Below are 24,050 nucleotides of genomic sequence, written 5' to 3' on the forward strand. Positions count from 1 at the left end.
CTGCAGAGTGTCCTGGCCTTAACTTGTCTCCTATCGTTCCTCCTTTCCTGATGTTTCTTGCTGGCTGGGAGCAGGCTTCCCCGGGCAGAGTGGCCGCAGATGCTGGGGCACCCAGGGTTAAGGAGGAGCAGCCGCCGCGGCTGGGCTGGCCGCTGGGGCAGGACAGCTAAGCCCTTGACTGCTAGATCCTTTTACCCTGGGGGAAATGGGGGGCAGTTCTCCTTTCTGCAGTGTTCACCCCTCGTATATCTTTGCAATACTTAGTTACAATTTTTAAGCTTTTCAGTTGAAGATAAAACCTTTCCATCAAAAGTAGCGTCCCCCCATGTGCTGTTTTAACTTCTCTCCATTTCAGGTTAACCTGGATTCTGACCCTCTCAGGGGCACATTCTTAGCGTCTCAAACATGTCTTGTGGCAGATATTCTTTCTCCTCCATCCACCTCTTGATTGTCCAGTTTGATTACTGTACCTAACTTTGGAAACTTGATTGCTCAAAATTAATTTGTAGAGTACACCACAGAGGATCCCACTTCTGAGGAGTGATGACTTGTATCACGTCTGGCTCCACAGAAACTAATTTTATGTCCCAGGGCCTTGAAAACTAAGGGGGACTTGGATGAGAGATGTAAAGAAGGAAGAAAACATTCTTCAGATCTTTTTTTTTTTTTTAAACCAACTTTTTCCTTCCTCTTTTACTCCTGCCTCTTTCCCCCTTCTCCCCCACATGGCCACAATGTTCTCGCTCAAATTGTTAGGTCAGGAATATGGTCACTCTAACTCTGTGTGAAGTATATTTTTTTCATGTTGAACAAGTTTCTCCTTATTTTCTTTATCTTTTATACAAGTGCCTTGCACTTCTGTGGGATTGTAATAATGCACAGGGCAACTTGTAATGGCTCGCTTCCCAGTTGTTGAAGATGCCACAGGCGTTCCTGCGCTGAGCTCATATTTCCGAGAGAGAAATGCTCAGAGATGAGCTTCTGGCTTGTCAGCGCTCGTTCACCTGATCCACAGGCAGCTAGTTGTGATTCCTTGAATGCAATGCTTGCTCCTGCTCCTGGGAAGTAAATAATCCTGTGTTAAATTTTGAAGCTTAAAAGAAGTTGTCTTAGGAAATAAATAGGTGGTCTCAAAACTTAAGTTGCTTGGCATGATTACTAACATTCTATTCTTGAAAAAAAATTAGTGTGGGTAAAGCTAAAGTGCTGTTTCTTCTAGAGTCACTTTGGTAGAATTTTTATTTTTGGATCTTCCTTCACTAAGAAATTTTATGCCATATTTATGCAATAGTGGTTTAAATGTGTTTTATTACTTACAAAGCACTCATCTTTAGCATGTCTCACTTTCTACTTAATTGCCTTGGACTAATCAGATTTTTAGAATAGATCTTCGGCATTCTGTACCACGGGAATTGCCACGGCATCTGTTGTGACATGGAAGGCAGACTTTTTCTTTTCTGACAAACGAAGCTGCTCATTTCAAAAATGCTTAGGAGTTAGACAGCTCTGGTGTAAATTCTTCCCTATTCTTTAATGCTTCACTCATTCATCTGGCCACCACTTTGATTATTATGGAGATTTGGGGTTTACTGCAAATTTGAAAGAAGAGATCACAGTTAATTTTCCTATAGTAGTTAAAGTGAAATATTTTAGTTTCCTGTTTCTTCAGCAATAGGCATACATATAAAGTTATTCTTTTACCTTGGAATGCAGAAGAAAAGAAAAAAAAACTCGCCCCAACGGTCTTTTTGTTGTTTTTTTTTTCCCTCCTTAGCAAATTGGTGTTTCTTGTTATGCAGTAAAATGACGCTAGTTTTTCTGTCCTGTGAAATAGTTAATCAATGTAGCACCTTTAACATTTTCCATTTTTTCTATAGCTATAGAGTTGATTCTAATCAAAGACCAGTACTGCAGAAGTGGAAACAGAACAGGTTGCTACATGTGCTTATCAGAATTTGAAATGTATGCTATGTTTTTGTGTAGCTGTTTTACTTCTAAGAGTTTAGCTTGCAGATAGACTTTTGAAAGTGCTCAAAAGTATAAAGATGTTTATTGTAGTATTGATAGCAACAATGAAAAATTAGAAGAAGTACTGGTCATCTCTACTAATTATTCTTTTTTTAATTTATTTCCTGGGTGTCAACTGGTTTTGAGACTCGTGTTAGATGCTGGGGATTATATGGTCCCAGCTTTATGGAACTTTGACACTACTGGAGTTGATAAAGATTAATCAAATAATCACACACATATATGTGCCCTTAGAGCTATGATAGGTGCTACAAACACTACTAGGATTTCTAAGGAGAGGATTTGGCCAGGGGGATGAAGGGAGGCTTCTCTGAGGAAGTACTCAGATATGAAGGATGAGTAAATGTTAGTGAGGTGAAGAGGAAAGGTGTATTTGAGGTAAAAGGAAGAGCTCTGTAGAGGCCCTGGGGCAGATTGACTTGGCAAATAGGAGGTGCTGGAAGAAATCCAGGGAAATTGGAGTTGAGAGAGAAGAGGGAACCCAATGTGAGAGGAAGTGAGATAGGAGGTCGGGGAGCAAATTTTGCCCGACATGTTAGACCACCTTAGAGAGTGTAATCTTTATCCTAAAATCTATGGGGAGTCTGTGGAGGGGTTTGAGGAGGACCAGATCAGATTTGCATCTCAAAAAGAGCATTTTGGCTGCTTTGTGAAGAGGTTGGAGGGGTCAGAACAGCTTGCTGCTTACTAGTTCGAAGGCTACTTTTGTAATCCTCAATGGAGATGAAGACCTCCTGTGCTGGGACAGTACTGGGGAGAGAGGCCAGGATGGACATTTGGGGGAGTAAATAGCAACAGGAGTGGGCTGTGATTGAATTCGCCATGGATACCAGCAAGAGGAGAAGTCAAGGATGATTTCTAGATTTCTGTCATATTCAGGGGGATGAATGGAGGTGCCCTTCATGGCATGAGGAATGACGGAAGAGGCCCAGACTTCAAGGGGAAGATCAGGAGTCCTAGTCCGGACAGGCTGACTTCGAGGTGCCGATAAGGAAATTATGTTTGCGCCACACGGTGTGAAGCAGTGCAACCTTCAAATGTGGTATCATGTAAACACGTCCGAGATATATGATAAGGAAAAAAAGTGTGGTCATATTATGTAAAAAAGATCCTGCGGTGTGTGTCTATGTGTATGTGCACAAACACAGGTCTGCGTAGGCATACACGTGGAAAGATGCAGAGCCCATTGAGAGTGCTCCCCTAGGCATTGGAGAGAGGCCACAGATAGATGAGAGGGGATTTTTACGTTTTGTACCCTCCTGGTTATACTATTTGAATACGTTGCAGTGAGGATGTAGGGCTTCTGTAATCAAGAAAAGGAATGACAGTTCCGAGTAAACAACAAATATGAGAGTATTTCTCTTTCAGAGGTTTCTTAATTAGAAAAACCTCGTAAGGATTATTTTGTGTGTGTGTGTGTTTTATTTTGAACAGAGTTTTTCTGACAGTTTGACTTCCCCTAACCCAGTAGTAGCTCTTACACTCTGTCTTTTAATCCTTTTCCACTAGATTGCACTATTACACTAGATTTCACATAGTCTGTGTACTATTTGCTATTCTTCCTTTTCTAAATTTTATTAGTTTCAAAATAGTCCAAACATTTTGCAGATCAGGACATTAAATTATAATGGTGTGTATAACTACCGCATCTATCAGGCATCCCTTTTGTTAAGGGTCCCACTGGTGCTCCCTATTCATCTAATGTTTCTGAAATGGAACACAGTACCGTTTCCAGGCTGTGGAATCACAGTATATGTTTTGGTCAGGCTCTTTGAGCAAAGGAGCAAAACTACCAAGAGAAGAGGATAACCGTCCCTTCTCCATTAACTATTCTATCAAATCAACACTTTTTCTTTTATTGGACATTTAATCCCCCCACCACCAATTTTGATATGTATGATGCAAAGTTGAATCTTGTGTCCATGCAATTTTTGCATCTGTTGCTATATTTCCTCAAGAAAAATTCCCAAGAGTTTATGAGAGTCAGAGATAGCACGTATCAATATGACTTGCTTCTTATTACATCTGGCTTTCCTCAAAAGGATTAAGCTGTAGCTTTCACCCAGCATGCCGTGGCCAGTGCCATCTTCTCAATCCTCCGGGAGGCCGCATGGACTTGGGGGTGGTTGGAGCCCCTGGGCTATTGCCTCTGCTCATTAGCAGCCTCCAGCATTTACTCCACTCAGCTATGAAGTATTATCATTTCTCATGTGTCTCCTGACTGTGAAAACAAAGAGTGCTAAAGTCTATAATGCCAACTGGATTCACAACAATTTTTTTCATTTAAATGTTTACTTTTTAAGAAATTACATTTAAAAGAATCTCAAATTTTCTTCATATTGTAGATTAAATGCAATAATAGCTCACGTTTTTTTGAGAACATCATTTTGTGCGAAGCACTTTTCTGAAGGTTTTAAATGTATTATCTTGTTTAATATCTCATAAAATGTTTCTATGAACCAGCACTAGACTGTCACTGGCAGAGAAGGAAACTGAGGTACAGAGACAGTATATAACTTGTCCAGTGGACAAAAACTAGGATTTTAACCCAGACACTCTGTCTTCAGAGACTCTGATAGAAAACACTGTATTTCTGTATTCCAACTTAATTTCACTCTAATGTCTAATATCTTACCTAGCTTGCACTAAAATTATGAAATTCAAATAATTTTCAAATGTGTTTAATAATGACTTATGTTTTCTCTGCTGGAACTCTAATGTTTTAACAAAGTTTGAATGCTTCTTATTTCAACACTCTTAGGTTTAAAATCCTGCTGTTAATTTTTCTCTTAGCAAGATCTTTTCCTGAGGTTTGAATGGACAGGTCTTTCCAGCAAAGCTTTCTCCTTCCGTGGTTTCCAACTTTTTAGTTCTCCTATTTTAATGAATTGTCTGTGTGTGTGTGTATGCACGCACACACACATAATGCATGGAATACATTTTTATGGGCATTGACTCATTCTTGATATTTCTAATTCAGGGGAAACAGTTTTTCTGGAAAGAAAAATAAGTTGAAGATGACTTACTAGTAATGACAATATTTCAAATTACATTTAAAAATATGTAGTTTACAAAATGCTTTCCCATTTAACCATTTGGGGTTAGTATTGATGAGTAGGTGACATGGACTTTGTGGTAAGCCAAGAAATGGGTTCAAAATTCAACTCTGCCACTTAGTAAATATAGGACCTGAGTAAATTACATGATTTCCCAAGACTTCTGGTCCTCACTGCAATATGGAACAAGTAATGCCTACTTCACATAGGTGATAATGTAAGGATTAAATCACTTAATAGATATAAAACTCAGTGTCGTGCCTCACACTTAGCATTCAAAACATGGTAGCTAACAATACTGTCAAAGAACATTTTTGGAAAAATATGAAACCATCTTAATATGAGATACAATGTAAAAAGTATTAAGGATGGTGCATAAAGGAAGGGAAGAGATGTAGGGGTAAGAGGGCAACATAGTGATGTGGGGAATGGTGAGAGAAGCAGAGAGATGTCAGGGACGTGAACTGTATATCCACTATATGAAAACAAAGTCTGTGTCCCCTTCCAGTGAAATATGAAAAGAGACAGATGAGACAGTAGACAGAGAAAGACATGACAGTTTGGTTCTAAAGTGAGTGTGTTAATCAGATTAAATTTCATTTGGCATTTCCTGCTGTTTACTTGGACAACAATGTCGGAGTAAGTTATTATTTCTTTCCCTGGACATTCTGATTAGCTCATCAGCAATCAGTCACCATTCACAGCTCTTCAATTGCTTTTATTAAATAACAAACCCCTCCTTCCCAAGTCTGCAAATTATTCAGGTTTGGGAAAGAGTAATGTCTCTTCAGAGAGTGTTTGCCCCAGGCCAGATGAAATGTCGTCAGTCATGCTGCTACAAGACTCAGAATAAATCATGGAATATTAAGACAAACTTTAAGTACTGTATGGTTTCTAGGGAATTTCAGAGCATGCCAGACACCTTTGGGTTAATTCAGGCTTTGATGATTTTTGAGAGGAGGTGTTGAGGAATTGGTTAAATTGTCTATGCCAGTTAATTGTCTGAATGTCTCTTTAGTTTGGGCTGTGTAAATGCAGTATGTATGTTATTCTTTGCTTTTGTGTTTATGAATTACAGCAAAACTCACAACCAGGTACAATTGTAGCAGAGATTATCACGAACCCGATGAGCACAGTGGAATTTCTTTCAAGATTTCTGAAGATGGTCTGTTATCTTTGGAAGGAGTCCAAGAACCAGTCTATACACATTGAAATTTTTTTGCACGTTAGATTTAATCTTGAAAAGTTATATATAGAGCAAATATTTTTTAAATTAAGTTATATTTTCCCATGCTAACTAAGGAAATTTGTTCTCACAGAAAAAGAAATGCTTTGGTCTTTTTATAACAAAAATCAAACTTTAAAATCAGAGCGTTTTTCAGTGAGTATCTGCATTTGTCATTGCATGGATTATAGTAATTTTCTATACAAGAAGCTAGTCGAGTAGATCCATTATCTTGGACACACAATTAAAAACAAATAGTTATTTCCATGTTATTGAGTTTCCTCTCCCGAGGTGTGGGACTTGAATGATTAAGCAGACCTCCATCTGTGGTGTTGTGTCTTGCCTTTAGTGACATTGTATGGTGGGTGGCATCATAAAAAAATTGTCTTTTTTTTTTTAATTAGATGTATTGGTCTTGTAGTCTTCTGTGGTCATAGGAGAACTTTAGGTGGATCACTATGAAGTTTTTAAAAAATGAATATGCTCAAAGCAGTGCTGCCCTTAAAATAGAGCAATATCAGTGGGATGTCTTACGCTGCTTCCATTTTTTAATGATTGAGAAACCAATCAAATTTGTCTTTTGAATCTTGTAAAAGCCAACTGGATGACCTTTATATAGGACCTGGAAATTATGAGCAATGATATGCTGGCTCACCTGGCAAGGACGTGACAGAGTGGAAGACAAAAATATCTCATAAGACTTGTCATCTTGGTAAATTCTTAAAATCACTCATAAAGTACAATATGTGTAGTTTTGTGTGTATAACTCTGAACACCGATTCTTATGCATATATAGTCTGAGAACTGCTGTGCTAAAACAAAGGCGGGAACAAAAGGGATGCTGTCTGGATACTCAGGCCATTCTCTCTTTATGGTAATTCCTCAATCCATTGAGAAGTGGAGGTGGGAGTCGAGAAGGTTTTCAGTTCTAAAGTCAGCCTGTGTTTGGTACATATGCGACTCAGTTGAATATCCTATATACCCTTGAATTCTGTAGTTCTTCTATCAGTCTTCTAGAGTTCATATTTGTCTATGAGTATTAACTGATGAAATTGTGTAACCCACCTTCCTAAACTCTCCATGGTGGAGTCATGAATATGTGTTTTTAAATTTTTTTGTTACAAAATATTTTGGGGTATGAATATGTATTTTTAGAGAGCTGCCCAAGTGATTCTTATATGAGCAGTGTGTTGCCTTTGGAACCCAGTGATCAGGAGAACCCAACGGGTGGGATATTTTGCCACAAGAGACTATTATGAACATTTCTGATCCTATTTTAGATTACATTATTTAGGAAGTGACTACTGTAATTCTTATCTAGATTTAAAAGGACATAATTTCAATTGTTAAGCAAATTAACCATCTATTAGGTGAACCATCCAGGAAATAGATCTTTTGGCAGATATAACGTTAGTACACTTAATTTTACATATTTTAAATATTACATACAACCAAGTCATTCATTTGCTTGGGATGCTGAGGCATTTGATTCCCACTCACAGGTATCACTGAAATGATCACCTGAGGTTTTGTTTGCTTGTTGGTTTTCAATAACTTGGGTTTTTAATTGTATTCTTTTTTTTTTTTTTGGAAGGGAACTTGGTATTTCCCATAATCTTATTTAAGCTCATAATTTTCTTCAAAATTCAGTTTAAAAAAGAAAATACAGTTCATCTCTGATCTACTAAGGTGAGGAGCCCTTTCAACACGAAGTTTTCTGTGCCCCCACCAATGTTTTTGTCTTTACTTCTCCTTCCTTTCCGAATCATGAGGTATTTTCTTTACTTGTATGTGCTGGTCTTACCCACTCTGGTTTCTCCTGCACTGTGTCTGGTGAGTTTTGTTCCTTTTCTTTCTCCTGGTTCTCTTTTTCTCACCATTTGTCTTTTCCTCAGCTTCTGAACGAAATCTGTTCCCCTGCACTCACATAACCAGCCCTCTCTGCACTTGGCTGTGTCTCAGTTTATCCATCGTATCATTTCATCTCTTTGCTCCCCTATCCTGGCCAATGTTCTTGAAAGATTAACTGTATTTGTTGCATCTACATCTTGACCTTTTGCAGTTTGGCTTCTATTCTTATCACTTTGTTGGAACTCGACTTTCAAGGAGTCACCAGTAACGTCTCACTTTACACACCTAGCAGTCTTTTCTAAACTCTCATTCTCTTTGACCTTTTTGCGGTATGTGAGAGTGTGGATTCCACTCTCCTTGATACCTCTTCCGTGACATATGTGACACTTCAGGTTCAGTTGTCCAACCTCTTTGACTGCCCTGTCTCTTATTTCTTTGCTGAATCATCCTCTGTGCTTGCAATATAAATGTATTTATTAACATGTTCTTTTCTCTTTGCTGTCCCTCCCACTTTTTTGTGCATTACTTCTTGGTATATTTCAGCTCCAGAAGCTAGGACCAAACTATGGGGTATATCCTGGGGGAGCAGGGTTCTTGGACTGAGCTGAACCCAGAGGGAACATACCTGAGATGGTTAGAGGAAAGGAGAATGAGAGTGAGACCCATTGTTATAGTTAGGAAAATGGTACCCAAATCCCATGTCTGAAAGGTAAGGATGAAAAATGGAGTAACATTAAGAGTGGTAGATTGGTTGATGGGAAATAAGGTAGATGAATGGCTCAAGAACACGAAGGTTTATCTTCTCCAGATCACTTTGTATATGAGGGTACCCAAAACATATTACCTGGGAACATGGTCTACTTAAAGAATTGTACTGGGGTTTCGCTTCAAACATCATTCCACTGGGGATGAACATCCAAATGTATCTGAAGCCCCATTAAGTTCTCTTATGTACCAGAGTTCTATTTCCATCTTCCTCTTAGATGGTTTTACCTGATAACCAAGTGGCACCCTGAATTTAATATGGCTCAAATTTATCATCTTTCTCCTGAAACGGACTTATTTTGGGGGGATTCATAGTTTATTACTATTCTGTGTCACTCTGGATTAAATATTCAAAGTCATCTTTGATTCCCCTTTTAACTAACCCCACATGCAGCAATTTGAAAACTTTTTCTCAGTATTATCTCTATGATGTCGTGTAACTGGTCCCACCTTTATTTTCCTTTTGCTTTGGCCACTGATTTATGGGCTGACTGCAGCCCTACACTCCAGAGATAGCCCCTACTAATTATCCCGTGACCCCGATTATGTTAATTTCTGCCAATGTGATGTTTCCAAAACTCAACTGTGAAATTTAAAAAATAGTTTAAACTTCTCACAACATCCCTCACCAGGGATAATGTCCCTCCTAGGGTTTTGTAGTATTTATGCTTTCTGTCATTGTATATATGTGTAATTACTGTGTGTATGTATATATTTCATATACGTATATATTTCATATATGTATGTATTTCGGGTATACAAATACGTATGAAATACATATTTTTGTACCTGAATTATCAATCCTTATAGATTATAAACTTATTGGGGTGCAAGACCTGTGCCTTGTTTACCTTGTATCCCCATATATTCCTTATACTGACATGCAACAAATATTTATTAAATGGAATTAAACAGCTAGCTGGGCTGGAAGGAATCTAATCTCAGTTAATATTAGGTGACCTGGGATGGTCATTTTAATTTGACATTAATTTCATTTTTTGTGCATTTGTTTTATTCTGAAAAGCTTTTTTATTAAGCTGTGCTGATGGCATAAATGGAACAGTTAACTGGAAGACCAAACAGGCCAACAGTTTTATTATCAGCAGAAAAATGACTGGTGGGAAGAAAGATGGTGAGTTTAGGTGGTAAATCTAAATCCCCTTTGGGGAGTCAATTAAATGTCTGCTTCCAGTATTCTTTTTGCTTTTTTAGTCATGTGTGGATTCTTTTTTTGATAAGTCAGTCTGAAAAAATCCAGTTTTGTTTTCCTAATCTTCTAAAACTTCTGATCCTTTATGTTCTTAATCCATTGTTCTCTAAGTTTTTTTCTTTTGCTCTACTTCTGCCTTTTTTTTTAACGAAAAATAATTCTTGTTTTTAACCTATTGTGACCCTTATCCAGTCACTAGCTTGCCACTTATAAAAATTATTCCGATGTGGTCATTATAACAATTTATTTATAACATTGAAAAACATTAAGAAGCACATTTAATATAAGTCATTTTAAAAACAATATACAACCTTAGAAAAATGGTCGTAAAATATTTTGGCTAATTGTGGATGATTTTTTGACTGTTTTGTTGCAAAACCAAATTGATGTGTTTTGCTATTAAATAATTAAATGGCACTTCTTTTCTTTTCTTTTTTTCTTTTTTTCTTTCTTTTTAGATGGCACTTATTTTCTATTGGAAAGATGACCTGACCCTTGGATGATTGATTATTTTTTCTAAATTTTTTCTTCCCTATCATAAATGTGTCCATTAGCAATATGCCAGGACCTTTGAAATAATGCATTTCATCAGGGAGAAAAGACTTACTTAATAACCAAAAGATTAGTTGTTTTCAAAATGTCAATTATCATCATAAGCTTTTACTTAATATATTTTGATTATCTGCCCTTAAGAGCTCTCTGCCCATAAACCCTGTCCCAACCCCCTCCCCCTCACAATTTTGGCTATATGTGGTCATGCATGTAGATGTGTAGCCTGGTTTCCATAACTTTGGGGCAGCCAAAATATTAAAAAATAACAATTAAAAAAATTTTTTTTAAAAACGTCATTTTATGTGATTCAAATGGCTTTACTGCCATATAACAAATCCTGGCTACCTTGTAGGAGTGATTCCTGACTTACCTTGTTTTCCTTTTTTTTTTTTTTTAATTTTTATTTATTTATGATAGTCACACAGAGAGAGAGAGAGAGAGAGAGAGAGAGAGGCAGAGACATAGGCAGAGGGAGAAGCAGGCTCCATGCACTGGGAGCCCGACGTGGGATTTGATCCCGGGTCTCCAGGATCGCGCCCTGGGCCAAAGGCAGGCGCTAAACCGCTGCGCCACCCAGGGGTCCCCCTTGTTTTCTTCATACAGCCCTGAAGTTGGGGATCACTAGCTTTTCTCCAGCTATCACCAAATTATTCCTTAGCTGGAATCATTCACTCCCAGCTCTGTTTCACAATAGGACAGAGGCTTCCAATTCTCTTCTACACAGCTGTTTTTGAAACAAATCGATAAATACCTTTGCATTTCTAAGGAATTTTAATTGCTAGTATCTTTAAGAAAACATAGAGTTTTATAACAATAACTTCCCATGAGAAGATGACAGAAATTTATTTTAAAAAGCACTAAATGCATTTGTTCTAGGACTAAGCCCATCATCTCATAGTCCTTTCTCCAAACCCTCCTTAGATATTCTCAAGGGATTTCTCCCTGGTTCCTTCAAGGAAGTTACCCCTGATGACTACCTGTGTCTGGCTGGTTCCTTAATCAAGCTGAGCACCCTCACCTTCTTAGGCATGTACACTCTGCCTGTGTTCTAATCTTCCTAGTTTAGGACCCACATGGCACTCAAGGTTGCCATCTGCTATGTACTGATAGCTCTGTCATCTCCCAAGGAGATGCCCTGATTTTCTGGTACCCCACAAAAGATCACCAAAACCTCTCCTTTTGAACTTCACATCATTCTGCACTAAATTTACGTACTTTCTCTTTTCTTCAGTTTCTTCTCTTTAACTTTGATCTCTAGAACTCCTGTCATCTTGGAGCATGTCCCTCTGTTTCCTATTTGATTTGCCAGAAAGGTGTTCCGTAACAAAGCTGTTAAGCTCTGTTGAGTCATCTACTATGTGCTTTCTTGGTGAAATGCAAGTCCTTTGCATATTCCAAGTCCTTTTCATAGAGCTTTCTCTAGAATTTTCAGATACTTGTCTTTTCCTCTTTTAAACTTCATGCTCCTGTTGGACCCTAAATTGATTTTCTCCTTGGAACCTGAGTGATAACTCAGTGATCAAAATAGAAGTGACTACTACATCTTGAATCTACTGAGGTTTTGCATCCTCAGTTTCTTTGAAATCATCCTTTAGCTTCTTCCTTTCTGGTCTCCTCATCCAATTTAAATCCTATAATGATAGGATAGGATTCAATGTACAGGGAATATATGGAGAATAATGTATTTCATCAAGTATATGAAGAGAATTGTTCCTAGTTGCTGATGTAGCAAGGCCATTTTAAGTGCTACCCCAGATATCAAATGTTCTTTGAGGTGTTCTTGGCCATGAGTCCCAATCATCTCTTTTTGATAATTTCAAGAGAGCACAAAAATTTATAAGAGCATTTACATAGTAAAATAAGTTTAGTGATTGTATTTTTTGTATAACTTTCTTTTAAAATAATGTTTAGTTCTAAACTTTAACACTGGGAAGGTGTCTCTTCTATAAATAGGATTTTGAGGAATTTGGAGTCTCAGAGCAACACATTTGACATCATTCTACCTTGGCACAGATTAAATAGTTCAAAAAATCATAAAGAGCACTCTAAATATGGGTGGAGGTAGACAAACTTAAAATTTACCCTAGAATAATTTAAATAAAAAAAGGAATAAGCCTTCATATTACTAGTTTATATACTTTACTTAGATAAATATTTTCAAATTCTCCTTTCTTACTTAAGACAGCTCACTTTCCAAAATGGGTGAGCCTTAGGTTTACTAACTTTTATTGCTTTTTTTCTTAAGAAACAAGAAACAAACTTTATCCTAAGAAAAAGTCAAAATAATCATGTACTGATTTACTGTTTATTTGCAACTTAAACTTTAATTTGACCTTCTTGGAAATAAAGTGATATGTACTCTGAATAATTTGTTAGAATTCTCTTCTGCCACCTTAAAGGAGCTCCTCCTTAGCTTACTGACAGTCAAGGAACTGGCATGGTTTGAAGATAGAAATATCTCTCTAGGTGACTTCTTTTCCTCTGTGGTTGGAGAGGAACAGGAAGTGCTCTTAGGACTGAAAATACACATCCTCCTTTGCCTCTGAAAGGTGGCAAAGTAAGGAGGAAGAATCACAAAGTTCCAGGACTTCAAAGGACAATGTATCAGGCATATGAGTTTCTCCCTCTAGGCTCTGGTTATGATGGCTGAAATGTCTCCTTTTAAACTTCAGGTTTGTTTCTTTAAACAAAAGAATCTTTAAGTTTGTTTCCTTTTTGAAATTGTGATTATCAATGCATTTCTTCCAATTGTGCAGTGTTATTACAATAGCTTCACAAAATAAAGAATGAACTTGCATTATCTGGTCAAATTCTGGTTTGTTATCAAACCAGAGAGATAATTACGAAAGTGAAGGTGTATACAGCATAATTAGTTTGCTGTAGCAGGTCATAATAATATAATGTACAGCCACCATAATAATATAATGTACAGCCACTTATGTTTTCAAATCAACAAAATACATGACTTCCTGGGTTCAAGTCCCCGGCTCTTCCTCTTACTATTCCTGTAGGCTTGAGCCTGTCATTTAGTCTCTTTGGATTCAATTTTGTTATCTATAAAATGAAGGACTGAACTCTCCAGGAGAGCAAGTGCATGCCAACTCTAATCGGTAGTATCTGTGGGGAATTCTGAGTTAAGTAGAATGCTGAGGCCATATCTAAGTAGGAAGTAATGCTATGATCTGTCTTTAGTAGAGAAATATATTTGGCATGCTCAGACAGGATGACATCTAAAGCCCTTTTCAACTGCAACGTTCATGAGACTAAGTTTATTGATCACCAATTAACAATGGTTTGCAACCACTTTCCAACTGACATTTAAGAAAAAAACAACAGGACAAAACAAAAACATGTGATCATTACGTGGAAAATCAAGACATTTAACTCCAGTTTACAAAAATAGTTTTGGTAAGTGGCTTTGGTTGGGAGAGAGAGAGAGCACAACAGAGAGAGAGAGAGAGAGAAAACCCTTTGCTTTTTGTAGAAAAAGATGCAAATCGTGGTTTGTCTTCTATCTCATATAGAGAATAGTAGCCTTATCTCAGAGAAATAAAATTTAAAAAGGCAATGTCATGCCTTCCCTGTGATGAATTCTACAGCCTAGACATGGTCTGCGAAATAGAAATGGTCACTGGCCACTGCCAAATGAATGGCCTACATCACTTTGATGTTGAGTAAACTCAAAGGTGGAGGGACAGATTGCTGAGAAGAAGCTTCTGATTCAAAACCAAGATTTTTAAAGCGGGATTGGTAAAACACTAGGTAAATCTTAGGAAAAATCACCACACAAGTTGTATACCTGGCTGGGTACTGATGTCCCTCAAAATATTTTTTTACAGCAATTATCCAGTTTGGTAATTAAATTTTGATTTGACTATGGAAATAACACGTTAAAAAATAGGTTGGGAAAGAAAATAGGTTGGGAAGGAAACCATAAATATATTAGACTCTGAAAACTCTGAAATGAATTCTCTCAACGTAGAGATAGCAAATGAAATTCATCTCTTATAATCAATTCTGATTAATTTGTAGCAGCTTCTCGGAGTGCTGTGTATACCGGGGCTCCAAGCCTCAGAAAGAGCTTTTAGCTGTTAAAGCTATAAAATATAAGACGAGTCTTATTTTTTTCTGGCAGAACTTATAATTTTTAAATTATCAGAGATGGTCATATAGTAAAACAAGTTTAGCAATTATGTTTTTATGTAACTTTCTTTTAAAATAATATTCCAATTCTTAACATTAGGATTAACATGTAAAGAGGATTTTGAGGAATTGAAATGTCTTGGTGCTTAGGCAAAAGTTTATTTTCAAAGCTGTACCAGATATATGACTGTTCAGTATTATCTTTCATCTTAAATGTATTTAAAAATCTTCATCATTATTACCCCCAATTTTTTTCTGGGTAATACTTAACTATCAAGGCAGTAGAATGAACAGTTGAGAAATATGCATCTTCTTCTTTAAGTAATTTGTACTCTGTTAAAGCACACTTGTCATGTTTCCCATGGAATAGCTTATCTCTTAAAACTCTCCGAACACGAGAGGCAAATTAACAAAATTGAAGTGCTTTTAGAAATAGATTTTAATTTCTTATTAATAAATTACTTATTAATTAGAGTGCATTACAATATTCTTAGGCTGATTTAGCTACGGCTAAGGGTAATAGATCACTTAATCAATAGATCTCTTTGTTTAAATTACGCAGTATATTTCCCACACAGCAAATATGTAAGAAATTATTTTATACAACACGTTAAATCCATTCATTTTGATTTGACAGTTCATGTTTACATAATGTATGGGTTGAATTAAGGCTTTCTATGGTACACTTATTTATTTCTGAATGCATTTAATACATGGAGTTTACGCTGCCATCTCAAGTAATGGCTGTGTCCCAATTATAGTAAGATCATCTATTCAGAAGTATACCGCATCAAGTAAGGACCAGGAAATACACCACAAAAGGGTCTTCAGGTGGCCAAAATCGATGCAGCAAACACAGGCTCCTGTTTTTCACATTTAGCAGAGCCCTGCGTGCGTTAAGACAGAACAAATTTGTTCTTACTTTAACACGCAACGCCACCTCATTTGGTAGTCTGGTTTCTAAACCTGCAGCAGATTAATAGCAGCAAATTAGAAGGGATAGAGAAGCTGCTATAGGAAACATACTGATAGCGATGAGAAATGACAGCTGACAAGTTGTCTACAGATGAGAAAACAGAAAATCTATAAAACACACAACCTTAAAAAGCATTAGCAGACTGGGACCTGCTAGCAGAGGTGTGTGATCAGTAAATGACAAGGCAACCAAACGGTCCATAAGGGCGTTGTTGTATAATAGAGCAGAGTGCAATAATTGATGTGCCAAATGATGATCCTCTACCATCATGAAAAAGGATTGATTCAGTACTTGAGAAAACTCAGCTCTCTGAAATGTTTCCTTCTTTGCAGTTTGTGGTAAAGTGAGAACTTACTATATTAAACCATAAAAATTAGCAAAGGTTAATATAAATGGACCTTTTAGAAGGATTAATTTGTGAGAAAGCATCTATGAGAGAGATTGACACATAACAGATACCTAACAAAGGCCACCCAGGTGTAATACTGACAATACTTTATGAGTTTCTTCTCTAAGAGTTCGGTGGAGAGACAACTTTAAGATTTAAATCTAGCTGGGACTTGCAGGGTCTCACACTCAGCAGCTAGTTTATTCTATATCCATGTACTTGTTCTTGGTGATGCAGAAAAAAGTCTGGTGAGTGTTCTCTGGACTTTTTTGTAGGGAAGGGACTTTGCACGTGCCTGAGCGTGTGCATATGCCATTAAAAATAATCATTCTGATAATTGTAAAGTTATATGCTATAAATTCATTAGCAATGCACCACCATAATCCTTTCAAAATTTAATGTTTACTAAATACATCCAAATTTGCTTTTGTTTTTAAGTAATTGTAAATAAGCACTCAAATGCACATGCTCATCACGATGTTGCTCCCTTAGGGAGAAAATTTCAAATGGACTATTAATAAAGGAAGACAGGATGCTATTTAGCTAGCATGAGGTCCCACTTTATTGCTACTGCCATCACCGTCTGTTACTTGATTCTTGGCTCTCTGCTGTCACATAATTGTTGAAATGGACTATAGTTTTCTGTACCTTATCACTAAAACGTACAGTTAACAGTTTTGTGAAGTTTTTGGTAGCTTGGTAATGAAGGACATTGAACTACGTTTAGGGAGGGTGACATAATTACCCTGGCCGTTTGCCCATATACTCTTTTGCTCTTCTGAGATATGTAATTTTTCCTTAAAAAGATCTGTTATTTATGACTACCTATCTTCAGTTTTTAATCTTTGCGAATCTAGCTACCCTCACTGCTTGAAGATGTTTATGACCCCCTGTGGGTTGGACTTTTGGTTTAATTGTTTTTCCCATTAATGGTGATGGATTTGCACGGGATTTAGCCGCACACTGGTTTCCAGTTTCATTTGTATCCAGTGGCATGTGTTTGCAGAGGTAATGGATTTGCAGCCGTAGACAATTGCAAAGCCATGCGATACACAGAGACCAGACCCTGTGACCTCAGCTTGATTAGCATGACACTGTACACATGTATATTTCAGACATTATTAGATTTTAGTACTGTGCATTTTTAGAGTTTAAATTTGATTTTCGGGGTTTGCATTTAAGGAAGACAGTATGCTTCAGGCTTTCTGTTTGTGACTACCGCTTAGGTACATGTGAGCGCAACATGTGTTAGCTGAGTAACAGCGGTTGTTGGTGTTGGTACAGAACATATCAGCATTATTTATATAGTTCGTGTTTAGAACAAGAGCCTGTACCTTTGAATACTGTGTCATTTGTTGTTTCCGAAAGGAAGCTAGGTCTAAGTACTGCCCAAATAGCCTCTGTTGAAGAGCGATTTGTTTTGCAAGTAACAAATGGGGAAGGTAAAGGTAAAGGGCACTTCTCTAAAATGTGTGGGTGCCCATAATTTAAACTGATGCTACAAAAAGGAAGTATTATTTTCACAAACAAAACATAGTGGCTTAGTCATTTTCCATTTCCAGATGATTGTGCCATACATCCATATCATGTTTTTCTCAAAGTGAATGGCATACTATACTTATAGTGAAGCAGGCTTTACTGTGGAGTTGCCAAGGTAACTGACCAGCAAGTATGCAGTTCAGCAGATTGCAAAAAGGCAACTGAGTACATGTGAATAAAGAAATGTGGATGTCATCCTAAAACCCATGAGGGCCATGGTAGATTGTGGTTTGGCTCTGTAGATCACAGAAATGTTTTTCGTGAAAGCAGAAACTGAGATGTTCTATATTAGTCCTTGAAGTGAGGTGATAGGCAGTGGCAGGTACCCTGTAATGGTTCTACTTCAGGCCTTGCCAAGGGCTATGTAGAAAACAGAATCATTTCAATACTGTTTAATATGAACAACCTTTCTTTTGGTTGTAGAAGCTAGCTTTTACTACCTTGTAGCAGCAAAAACTAAGGGATACTGTTGGTAGTTTATAATGTAAATGGAGGATGATAACTCATAAACTGCTATACACGTGTGAGAATTCAAATTATAAAAGTGAAATTTAAGCTAAGTATTATATATATAATATATATATTAAGTGTATATATATACATATATATATATATATGGTCCATGAACATAACACTTGTGTTTACCTCCATGGTGCTTTTTAACTAGAAGGTATTCGTCCATTCAATAGGCATTGATAAAATTGTTCAGCTACATCAGACACTTTCTAGGTGCCAAGAAAATAACAAAGGTCAATAAAATTCAGTGCTGGACTTCAAGGTGTTTTAATCTCTAGAAAGAATAAGTTAGTTAAACTCTGGAGAGATTCCTTTAGGTTATTCAGAATACTCCTGTACTTTGAATGTAGGGTTGTGATCTGGAATTTAAACACCTCTATACATGGAATGAAGTAACTTCTCTGTAGGGGTTCACAAATCTCCATAATTTGACTCTGCTTACCAGTTTTTCTCCTTTTACCTTAATTATACCCCAGGACTATTGGCTTATTTTTTTTCCTTGAAAGATTGCCCCAGTAACCCACAATTGTATCTTACACAAGTTTTCACCACTGAAATGCCCAAATCCCCATCTGTGAGTTTCAGAATCTTGCTAGTATTTTACAAGTCATGTCAAATTCTACTTCTTACATAAATCTTTTCCAGCTTCCATTGCTCCTTGCCATCTTTCCAGATATTGCCAGAGGAGTTTACACCTCAGAAGTCATATGTAGTTAGGTGGTCGTTAGTCTCCCAAGCCAGATGGTGAACTCATGGAAGGCAGGGACTGGGTCTCCTTCATCTTCATATTCTCCACAGCACCTAGCACTTGGGGGATGTTGTGGAATCCAATGGGTGAAAAAGCTCAAATTCTCATCCTCACTGTTTTTCTGTGATTTGTTCTTTCTTGTTTTTTGGAATGGGATCATTTCCACAGGTGAGTAAACTGTTCTTTTTTTTATTTTTTATTTTTTTTATTGGAGTTCAATTTGCCAACATAAAGCATATCACCCAGTGTGCATCCCGTCAAGTGCCCCCCTCAGTGCCTGTCACCCAGTCACCCCAACCCTCCACCCACCTCCCTTTCCACCACCCCTTGGTTGTTTCCCAGAGTTAGGTGTCTCTCATGTTGTCACCCTGTCTGATATTTCCCACTCATTTTCTCTCCTTTCCCTTTATTCTCTTTCACTATTTTTTATATTCCCCAAATTAATGAGACCATATATGTTTGTCCTTCTTCTATTGACTTATTTCACTCAGCATAATACCCTCCAGTTCCATCCATGTCGAAGCAAATGGTGGGTATTTGTCGTTTGTAATGGCTGAGTAATATTCCATTGTATACGTATACCACATCTTCTTTATCCATTCATCTTTCGATGGACACCGAGGCTCCTTCCACAGTTTGGCTATTGTGGCCATTGCTGCTATAAACATTGGGGTGCAGGTGTCCCGGCATTTCACTGCATCTGTATCTTTGGGGTAAATCCTCAGCAGTGCAATTGCTGGGTCGTAGGGCAGATCTATTTTTAACTCTTTGAGGAACCTCCACTCAGTTTTCCAGAGGGGCTATACCAGTTCACATTCCCACCAACAGTGCAAGAGGGTTCCCTTTCTCCACATCCTCTCCAACATTTATTGTTTCCTGCCTTGTTAATTTTCCCCATTCTCACTGGTGTGAGGTGGTATCTCATTGTGGTTTTGATTTGTATTTCCCTGATGGCCAGTGATGCGGAGCATTTTCTCATGTGCTTGTTGGCTATGTCTATGTCTTCCTCTTGAAATTACTCTTCAAGACACAAAAGTCCAGGGCCAGATGGCTTCCCAGGGGAATTCTATCAAACATTTAAAGAAGAAACAATACCTATTCTACTAAAGCTGTTCCAAAAGATAGAAAGAGATGGAATACTTTGAAACTCTTTCTATGAGGCCAGCATCACCTTAATTCCAAAACCAGACAAAGACCCCACCAAGAAGGAGACTTACAGACCAATATCCCTGATGAACACAGATGCAAAAATTCTCAACAACATACTAGTCAATAGGGTCCAACAGTACATTAAGAAGATTATTCACCATGACCAAGTGGGATTTATCCCCAGGATGCAAGGCTGGTTCAACACTCATAAAGCAATCAGTGTAATAGATCATATCAACAAGAGAAAAAAACAAGAACCATAGGATCCTCTCAATAGATGCAGAGAAAGCATTTGACAAAATACAGCATCCATTCCTGATCAAAACTCTTCAGGGTGTAGGGATAGAGGGAACGTTCCTCAGCATCTTAAAAGCCATCTCCGAAAAGCCCACAGCAAATATCATTCTCAATGGAGTAAACTGTTCTTGAGGAGAAAACGCTAGGTCCTCTAAATACCAAGACTACTTAAGAAAACTAGCAAAGTAAATCAGGAAAGGAGGAGTTACCTTTACATACCTAGTTTAAACGTAACTTGAGCTTCATTCCGTCTGTTCCATAGCCTTTGAAGTTGTGTTTTTAGTAGCAAAGCTATGGATACGTGAAGGTACAAGCCAAATATTTTAGTTCAGTTCTCCAAATTTGGCAGCCATCCACAGAACTGCAGGGACAAGTTTTCACAGATAAAGAAACATTTTGTGGGAGTTCCTATTTTTATGCTGAAAATTTTACTGTCAATGATCTTGTATCTAGGGCTTTTAGTTGTGAGTCTAGAGTGAGCAACCTTGAGGTTCTCAAGGTTAGTTACTACATTTACAGATCCATCAGTGACTAAGAAAAAAAGAACTGGCCTGATAGGATTTATATGTTTAAAAATTGCAGCCATGCTAACCAATCAGGAAGATAGAAAACTGAAGGAGATTGTAGAGGTGACAGATTTAATGGCAATAATGTGTTGGTGGAGATGATGATATCACAAGAAAAACAATAGGTGGGAACTAACCAAACCAATTTAGCCATTTTAATGTATTTATGAATATATAAATACATACTTACATATCATAAGTAATCATGAAATCTTCCCCTATTTCATTTAAAGAAATTATTTGCACTGAATTTTATTATGTGATTTTTTTGGTATTTTTTAGGATATAGCATAGCAGAAGAGATTATATTGTGTGAATTATTAAATGTCAAGATCAAGTAAAATGGAATAAAGAAGAGATACAAGGGGAGAGATACAAGAAATAATACAGAGAAAGTATCCAGTGCACTTTATAAGTATATATGAAAGTAACCTTACATATACTGATGATATTATATAGTATGATATGCTATGTCTAGCAAATAGTTAATACAGTTTAGATTCTTAGCATTTAAAAATTACTCTTTATACTTTGCTTTGAAAGAAGGAAAAAAGATAAACTGTAGTAATTATGCACTTGGTCAGTTCTCATGATATATTTTGTTGGCAATTATTTCCATAAAAAGAAATTACTGAAAAAATATTATGAATGTCTTCATTATTTAATAACAATTTAAATTATTAAATGTGCCTAATGTCGTTGACATAATATTTGAAAGTCTCTAAACACACACATTGAAAGAGTTGTTCTGTGTTTTGTCTTGAAATAATTTCCCTTTAAAACAAACTTCTTAACAACATTGTGCATGTTGCTTCAGTTTTCCCAGAAATTTATAAAAAAGTGAAACCTTTCTTTACAGTGTAAGTGAATTATTGAAAGTATATCTCATTATTTTTCTATCTCTTATCTTCCCTCTTTGTTTTCAGTGTACACTATTTTCTCGAAGGTGCATTCTGATCGGAATGTATACCCGTCTGCAGGTGTCCTCTTTGTTCATGTTTTGGAAAGAGAGTATTTTAAGGGGGAATTTCCACCTTACCCCAAGCCTGGTATGTTCTCAGTGGAAAAAAAGTGATTAACTTACTAAATTTTTCTTTTTGTTTAGTGTGCATAATTTAGATGATATATGATCAAATATTATTAACATTATTTGAAATGGTCTGTATATGTGATAAATTGGTTGTTGTAGGATAGTTCCCATTTTAAGATTAAAAATTTACAGAAAGAAATAGTTCATTTTCAAATTTTTAAAAAACCTTTATTTCCAGTTTTCAGTGTTGAGTTTTGTGCTTTTGACAAATGACCTACCTCTGTTTGCATAGAAATAATTATAGCTGTACAATTATGATTTTCTGTATTAAGACTTAGATTCTTACATAGTACATTGATTTTTGGAAGACCAAACATACGTTGTAGAAGAGAATGAAATACGGTATTAAACAAGAATTATCAAGAAAGCTTTTATATTATGAGATAATTTTATATAACTTCTTAATAATATAATGGAGATTAATTTTTCCTTCAAAATAATACCAATTATGATGCTTTATTTAATTCACTATTGGTTTAAATTATCTTGTGTTGGACTGTCACCAATGCCATCAAATTAATGAAGATATAGAAAGAATAGCCAGAAAAAATATGTTATTACAACTCTTAAGTAACAAAAAATTTCTTAAAATTATAGCATTAAAATTAATATAAATATTATTTTTGTAGATGATATGATGAATAACATACCTAAAAACAGTCATAGAAAATAGTTAACCATGTTCTCACCAACATTAAGAAAAAAGTAATCTTTTCATCAGTTATTTAAAAAATGTTCTTTTGTGTGGCATTCTGTGTTTGCAGAACTGTATAGCTGAATCTTTTGAACAGTAGCTCCAACATTTGGGAAGAAAATATGTAATTAAAAGCATAGTTTCTGGAATCCAGCTGAAATTAAATTCTAATTTCACCATTTGAGAAGTTGCTTAAAAAGGAAAATTACATATCCTATCAGTAAAATTAGGGCTAATAGTAGTACCACTTTATAGGTGTGTTTGAAAATCAGGTTAAATTGTGCCTGTAAAGGCCAGGCACATCCTAACAAATGATGCTGTTATTATTGTTTCTTAGTTACATTTCTTTTGGATTTATAACATCTTTAGCAACTCATTCTCCAAGATTTTAAAATTACATTATTTTTGTTTTGATGACACTTAAAATTTTGAGATATTCTTTGAGACTAGTTCAAGAGTGTCCAGAGTTTTATGAAAGGCTTCTCAAGAGAATGAATACATCAGCACCATTAAGGGATTTTCCTGAAAGATAGTTGTCTCATTGGCAGAACTTTCACACTCCTCTGTGATCAAAGAAAAGGAAAGAAAACAAAATCTCCAAAGACATTATATGACTGCTTTCTTCGTTGCATGAGATTTCTAGGCAAACTAAACAACCAAAAAGATTTTTTTTCTTTACTTGAGGCTCTAATCTAAATTACCAGATGGATTTTTTTTTTTGGTGTGTATTTAGTTTGCTACAAATGTAAGAAAAAGATTTTAGAAATATTTTGATTGAAATTATGAAAGCAACATGTGTGAAAATAACTGTTTTATATCTTAATTCTGTGCTTCTTATCTAGGTGAGATTAGTAATGATCCTATAACATTTAACACAAATTTAATGGGTTACCCAGACCGACCTGGATGGCTTCGATATATCCAAAGGACACCGTATAGCGATGGAGTCCTATATGGGTCTCCAACAGCTGAAAATGTGGGGAAACCAACAATAATTGAGGTAATTTAATTATAACAAAGTTGTATTATGAGTTTTTTTTTGTATTTTGAGTTTCAAATGTTGAAATTAAAATTTATGACAGTGGTTTTCAGTATTTTATACATAGAAACACATTAGATAGCATTTGGAAATGAACCATTCCTTTTTGCTCATTTACAAAGGTCTTTATTTCTGTTTTTATATATAAAAAGGAGCAGTCTAAGTTAGTGTAAAAAAATTAAAAGACATTTAAAAGAAGTAGATTAGTATGAATTCTA

The 24,050-nt window shown here is 36.3% G+C and overlaps 1 protein-coding gene across 7 annotated transcripts in view; it reads left to right on the forward strand.

Annotated features, from left to right (window-relative positions):
- The window catches only part of SGCE (sarcoglycan epsilon), a 68,389-nt gene that overhangs the window by 5,698 nt on the left and 38,641 nt on the right, over positions 1-24,050 (forward strand). For 4 of the 7 annotated variants that reach the window (XM_072784126.1, XM_072784125.1, XM_072784127.1 and 1 more), the window contains exons 2-3: positions 21,936-22,058; positions 23,636-23,793. In XM_072784126.1, coding sequence (XP_072640227.1) covers positions 21,936-22,058; positions 23,636-23,793 — 281 coding nt within the window. Of the gene's footprint in view, positions 1-9,949; positions 10,058-21,935; positions 22,059-23,635; positions 23,794-24,050 lie in introns of all 7 variants that reach the window. The other 3 variants (XM_072784122.1, XM_072784123.1, XM_072784124.1) reach the window with 1 other exon arrangement.

This window comes from Canis lupus, chromosome 18 (genome assembly GCF_048164855.1).
Source record: "Canis lupus baileyi chromosome 18, mCanLup2.hap1, whole genome shotgun sequence".
Taxonomy (NCBI): domain Eukaryota; kingdom Metazoa; phylum Chordata; class Mammalia; order Carnivora; family Canidae; genus Canis; species Canis lupus.